At 42.3% G+C, this 6900-nt stretch overlaps 1 protein-coding gene across 1 annotated transcript; it reads left to right on the forward strand.

Annotated features, from left to right (window-relative positions):
• The first annotated feature begins 3618 nt into the window (after positions 1-3618).
• On the forward strand, positions 3619-5353 carry LOC135491702 (uncharacterized). Its single transcript, XM_064777726.1, has 2 exons — positions 3619-3689; positions 4577-5353. Exons 1-2 carry the CDS (start codon positions 3657-3659, stop codon positions 4961-4963), a joined length of 420 nt encoding a protein of 139 aa, XP_064633796.1. The 5' UTR covers positions 3619-3656; the 3' UTR covers positions 4964-5353.
• Positions 5354-6900: the final 1547 nt, after the last annotated feature.

The raw sequence follows: 6900 nt of genomic DNA on the forward strand, positions 1-6900 counted from the left end.
ATGTTGGTGCTAGTAGTAACTATCGAATCAGCAACTGGTGATTTAAGCAACGGATATAACTACATGTACATGTAAAGTAAAGTAAAATATTTCGTCGTTTTACAAATTACTTCTGTTTCTTGCCGCTGATTTGTAAAATATAGGTATCCAAAAATGGTGATGTTTTATATGGTGTTTTTTTCAAGTAACAGCGGATTTGCTGAATTACAGCTGATTCTATGGCCACTAATCATCCAGTTTGGAGTTGCAGATCCTTTCGCCCTAACGTTGTCCTTTTCTCGACATTTTCAATGACTTGGGACCTCAAGCTCGTATCTAAGATGCTCGGCCTTCTTATAGGCTACATTCTTTAGAAGCACCCATGTTGCGACACAAGAGATCTGTTGCAACCATTTCCTGTCGACCAGTTGGTTTGGCGTGCAGAATATTTTCGCGAATTTTGCGAGTAGGTCAGGGTCACAAAAATATTCTGCCGCGAAAATCTCTTGCTTTTCACAATAATTCAATACTCTGTATTGCAGAAACTTCAATTCAAATTCAATTCATCATTATATACCATACGAAGAGGTGATTAGAGTGACCGAGTATACGCTGCCCAATTAGCACATATCATAATTACGCCTTAGAAAGAACCAAAATTGCACCCTTTAAATGAGTTTGACCTACTAAATGCCAACTTTTGTGTGTTCTTGGCTAAATTACTTGGCGCAGTTGGACAGTGGATTTGAGTACATCATAAGGCAAATACAATACACAATACAGCGTCTAACCACTAGAGCCCTATTTCACATCGATATTTTTGGGAAAAATTGCCTTGACTCGCGAAAATATTTTGCAGTCAATACGTCCTTCGTTCAGCATTCACGAATATTTCATGCCGTGACACAATTTACTGTTCTGCAGTATACGTCCGTCAATTTTCTATCATTCGTATGAAATGTCAATTTTCTATCATTCGTATGAAATGTCAATTTTCTGGCAAAGGATGAAACGTTGGGAAATGGCCATCCGAAATATACTCTGCCAGAGACGGTGTTTTAATTCGGGACTTTCGAGGTTTTTCTCACTTGTTTCATTTTATCATCGAAAAGCATGTAGAATTTTTTCGGATGTCCACTAATATGTCCAATATACATTAACTGAATAATGTCTAATAGCATAAAGGAATAAACATAGTCCCACTTAGGCTTACGTAATTGGGGCGTTTTCTTCACATTATTGAAAAGCAATCAGTCATTTCATATCCAATCTTCGCGTCTTTGGCCAAAAAATAAAGATATTGATTTCCTCCGATGATCAGCGTTGATCTAAATTCAATTCAATTAAGGCAAGTAATTATTGAGAAATCCTCATTAAAATCAAAATACCAGTAACCACCGAAATTGATTGCCCACCCATGCAAGAACTCATCTCGGTGGTTATGACCTAACATATTTCAACACGACACATTAACTGACATGGGTATTTCATCAATCTAGTCGTGTACGTTTTTAAAAAGTGTAGAAAAATAAAAGCCTTTGTTGAGCGAACTTTGTGTCAACTTTTGAGAGAAAACATAATGAACTTCATCGAAGTCATATACTCAAGCATGCAGAAAGACATAATGAGACATTATGATTAAAAAATAGTATATTCTTCTCAGTAAATACTACTAGCAAAGACTTAAATATGTAGTATTTAGCAAAATCATAAGGTAATACTTGGTTCCATATGATTAAGGTAGTACTTGTTGAATTTCAGGTACTAGATGCTAGAAAGTATACCCCCCCCCCCCCCACCATGCGCTTGGCTCAACCCTACATGTCACATTTTACAGTCAGGGAAAGTGACTTGTCTGTGGTTTTGGTGTCGTTTCATCTTACATGTTTTGGTTTTGGGTGATGCAACTATTATTGTTCCCATTACCCCATAAGGACAATTGTGCCGGGAATTCCAATTTAGTACAGCTGTACTGGGGTGGATCTGAAGTGCTGAAAAATTTAAGTGAAAATGTCGGACTCAGACTCAACAGGACATAGTTTGACAAGCAAGTAATATTCGTCACCTTGCCGCGGGAGTATACTGTTTTGCTCAATAAGTCAGGCTACCAAGTGTGAAAGAGAAGAAGGCCAAAGAAATGCCAACAAAAAGCAACTGGCTTGAGGTCACCGAGAGGCAAGCATGGAAAAAAAACAACTTAAAACTGATGTCTAATCAGATTCCGACGCGCCTGAACTGTGAGGGAAGCTGTACCCTTTCGATTTATGTGCTCATCTGCATGTCTTCTTCTTCCGCCTCACGTTGTTGCAGTCGAGTGCACCAATTTCACCTGGCATGGTGAATATACTTTGCCATGCTCTTTGTGCTTTCTTATGTCGTCGAGATTGGAGGGAAATTTTATCAACATCTACTTTGCGGCAACACAGTCGCAAAAGTCGTCGATACTGTGAACCTGTCAACACGCTCATCCTCTCCCATACCAACCTGAGAAATCGAGGATCACCTTCTCATCGAAAAAGCAATTCCATCCATTGCTTCACAGCCAGTGCTCTCCACGTGTTTCCCCTTGATCAGTATCCTGCAAAAACTGCTCGCCCATCCAGTTTACATTTCACTCATAAATCTATACAAACTCCCGTAATTCGACTCTCATCGCCTCCTTTTCTGGAAGTATTTACTACACTCGCAAAAGCAAATGCTTCTAGTAGAAGTAAACACTAGCGTTTTATTCAAGTGGAATCTACTATGTACTTGAAAACTGCTAGTAAAAGTACATACTATTTTTTATTGATATGACCCATTGTCGGGAAAAATCAAAAATGGTGAAGGAAAACTCAGAGATGAAGTATAAAATTCATTGGCCAAGGCATCTCCACTCCACATTTTCGACTCCGTTGGAGTCGAAATTGGGCGCGATCTCGGAAAGGCAATGACAGATTTGCGCTACAATAAGGCCGCCGCACACGGGCGATTTTTTGAGCGATTTTCTTCGCGATTGCCTTGTCAACTGCCTGAGCCACTGGAATTTTGAGGGTTTAGTTGCTTCGTTTGCGGCAGATCGTTGCTTTGAGTGACAACTGAATGTGGTCGCCTGACTAATCGGTTCAACTGGTCTCTTATCTAATCGCTTGTGCTTTCATCACACCGTTTGCGGACACTTGGGCGATTACATGACCGACTGCATATAAACGTCCGTTCCTTAGTAGGTCTAGTCATTGGTTAACATGGACATGGAAGTGGAAGACGATGCACATGAAGACGTTGCCGTTAAACTGGCAATGGAGTGGGAGAAGCATCCAGGGTTGTATGTGACAACTTGTAATGAATACAGGGATGTTGACTACAAGGCTGCCGCTCTTAAGAGCATCGGCAAGGAAATCGGTTGCAGCGGTAAGTTGATATTCGGGGTTAATCGGGAACAAACAAACTTTGAAAATTAAACGTACACCTTTATTTCACCTTTATTTTCAGTTATCATCACTTCGTTATGATTAAGCGTACTCATGACAATCTCTATACACGTCTATTTTAGTGCCCACAGTAAAAACCAAAATGAAATCTTTACGCACGATGCTCGCTCGAGCTGTAAAGTGCTCTCCATCCGGAAGCTCCCGGAAGAAGCTGCCGAAGAAACAAGAATGGGTGAAAGAAAAAACCTACAGTTTTTGTTGCCCTATATGAACATAGGCAAAACGTCAACGAATCTCAAGGTATTTATGACGTCTTGAAATGTCATTCGAACACCATATCGTATTGCCATGAAACCTCTCCGTTTGGCGACATGAAGTAGTCACGCATAGCATCCCTTTGTTGTTTTGCGTTCAGTTTGCACATACGTTGGTTGGTTTTTTCGAGCGGCGTCAGCTGTTTTTCTTGCGCACCTCTCCATGCTCCGTCCATCCGCGTATGAGAAGCATTTTCTCGGTCTACGTCTCCTCGTCTGATATAAAAGGTGGACTGGTTATCTATCAAATAGTTGTGTAAACAACAAGCTCCAAGAACTATGTCCTCAAGTACTCTTGGTCCCAGCTTTATAGTCGTTAGAAATACTCTAAACCTGTGAGCGATAATCCCGAAGCAATTTTCTGAGGTGCGCCTTGCACGATTCAATCGATAGTTGTGGATTTTGGTGGCCATATCATGAGTTCTATCGGGGTATGGCTTTGAACAATCTAGTCGCAATTGAAAGGCAGCATCCCCTATGTAGGGGGTGGACAAGTATTCCACTTGTTCCAAGTTCTGCATCTGGAGGAAAATTCATGTGTTGTAATCCATGCCAAATTTCAGTGTAGACTGATGGAATATTCCAGCATCCCCTGCGCGACCCGGGGCCCCAACATCAACGTACAGGAATCTGTATCTTGCGTCAACAACCGCAAGAAGTATGACACAGAAAAAGTGCTTGTAATTAAAATATGCTGATCCGGTGTTTCCTGGCATCTCGATGCTGATATGTTTGCCGTCTATTGCTCCAAGGCAAAGCGGATAGTTGCACTTGTCCTCAAACTCTGACATAACAATTTTCCACTCATCCTGGCTCTCGGGCATCTGAAATGAAAAAAAAAGAAGATTAATATGCCTATTTTTCTCATTTCAGGAACAAGCAAACACCCCTAATGATTTTGAAGAAGGATTGGAAAGAAAAGAAGATTCAAACGATGATTCAGATGGTGATATGGCTGAAGAGGAAAAGGTTGCGGAAGGCCGTGAAAAGTTGCCGGATGCCCAAGAGGTCCCTCCTATGACATCGGAAGGTCCGTCGACCAAACGCCGCAGCTCTTCTCCCGCCGAACGGTCCACCACAGCCGACAAAGCTAAGAACAGGAGTACTACCAAGACACTGAGGAAGGGCAAAATGAACCAGTTTGAAGAAGAAGAGTTGAGCCTGCTGAAAAAACTTACAAACCCTTGTGAGACACCTGCAAAACTTAATCAAGACATGGACGAAATGGACTCTCTCCTTCAGACTCAAAAGGCTGGATAGGCGTTGTCAGATGATGGCAGTACACAAAATCGAAAATGTCGTGTTTGACATCGAGTATAGTGGTTTGTGTGCAGGCATTGTTTTGATCATCCCACTCCACAAAGCAGTGGGATGCTTCCACCATCCGCCTACTTTCCTGCTGCCAGATTCGATACCCTAACAACAGGTAACCCGTTTCCCCAACCTCGGCACCAATACGTTCCGGGGGTGCCTACTGCCCTTAATAAACCCAACTTCCCCCAGTTTACAGTTTCTTCCCCCGATACGCAATATTCAAAGGATGACAACGCTGGCTATGAGAGTTCGGATAGGCCCTTCCAGTTAACCTCTTTGTGAGCTATGACTTCAACTACTTGTTCTGTATGTATCAAACCTCCTTTCCTTTTGAAATTACCGGCATATATTTGTGAAAAATGTACTATTCTGCTTAAATACATGAATGTTGGCGTGTTCTCAGTCGTTGTATTGCTATTGTCATGGTTTTTTTATAATTTTCTACGTTCATTTCCAACTGGAGACACAGGAACTTACCCCGAGGTACTTTTCACCGAGAGCGTCAAATATTGCCACTGTTGTTTCGTTCACGATGTTTGATATTGTTCTTTCTCCAACTCTGAACAGAAAGGACAGACTTTCGAACGTTTCCCCTGAAATTTGAGAATAAGGTATGTTTTAGAATATGGTATGTTTTAGAATATTTTTTTACATTACACCTCAAAACTCAATACATAAATTATGCAATCAAGTTAGATTATCTATACTGACCAGCAGCTAGAAAACGCAGTGTGGTGGTTAAACGCTCCCCTGGTGAAATGCCTCTCGCATAAGTGTATCTTGTTTCACTAGCAGTGGTCCAATCAGGTGGAGGAGGTCGTCGAAAATATCCGGTTTCATTCTTAGGAACTTCCGGTACGAGTTCACATCTTTAAGGCGGAACTCCTTGACAAGATTCCCATATGCCCCCAAACGTTGACGTCGGAGAATCCATTTGTGTGCTCACAAGTACGCCGTTCTATTTTGCCGCCGGCGCCGTTTGCGGCGCAAAAACTACAACGCAATGACTAGCATATGCCGCTGACAACAAGCAGCCGCCATGGTGTGTTAAGACTAGCTTAAGCGCTCGCGTTTATTGTGGTTTGCGGTCTGAGTTTGCGGTTTCAGTGCGGTTTTGCGGTTTGGGTCTGTTTGATAGATCAACGTTAACCCTTTCTCACATAAAACGCGTTGGAGTGGGCATCACAGGCCTTTTGGGGGCTCCACCAGCATCGCTTCAAGACAGCGACGCTTCATGCATTCAGGTTTATTCGGATTGGCTTTCAGCCAATCTTTATTCATCTTTTTTTGCCTTTATTCATTGTTTTTATTTCTTATTTCTCATTTCTGTTTTTTTAATTTTTTTATTAATTATTTTTGATTTTTATTCTGGTCCGGTTGCCGATTGTCTCTGTTGACCCGATGGCTTACTGCCCTGCTATCTCAGGCTCAAACTCATCAGGCAGATTGAGGAATTCTACCCCCTGTTCGTCGTCATCGTCGTCATCTGGAACTGGGTGTGGACCTGCGTCTATGTTCTGTGGGCGTAACGCTTTCTCAAATCCATGCTCGACGACCTCTGGGCTGATCGCTTCCAAGGCACGGCTGACGATGTTGACAACATCTCTGAGTCGAATTGGATCACACTGGCCCCGCTACGTTGGTGTTTTCGGTCTTCCATGACTTCCATGCTTGTCTGACGTGACATTTGAAGGATCTCATGACAGCCACATCCAGGGGTTGTGCCAAAGATGTGCATCCGGCCGGTACAAAGTTGAGTCTGCCCCCTTCTGCAGTGAGACGATTCCTGAAGTTCTCCGTTCGATGTACTCTGAACTGATCCACCAAAAGTATGAACTGTTCAGCATGGGCCTCGTGGACGTATGGTATGAAGATTTCGTCAA

Source organism: Lineus longissimus, chromosome 7 (assembly GCF_910592395.1).
Source record: "Lineus longissimus chromosome 7, tnLinLong1.2, whole genome shotgun sequence".
Classification (NCBI taxonomy): domain Eukaryota; kingdom Metazoa; phylum Nemertea; class Pilidiophora; order Heteronemertea; family Lineidae; genus Lineus; species Lineus longissimus.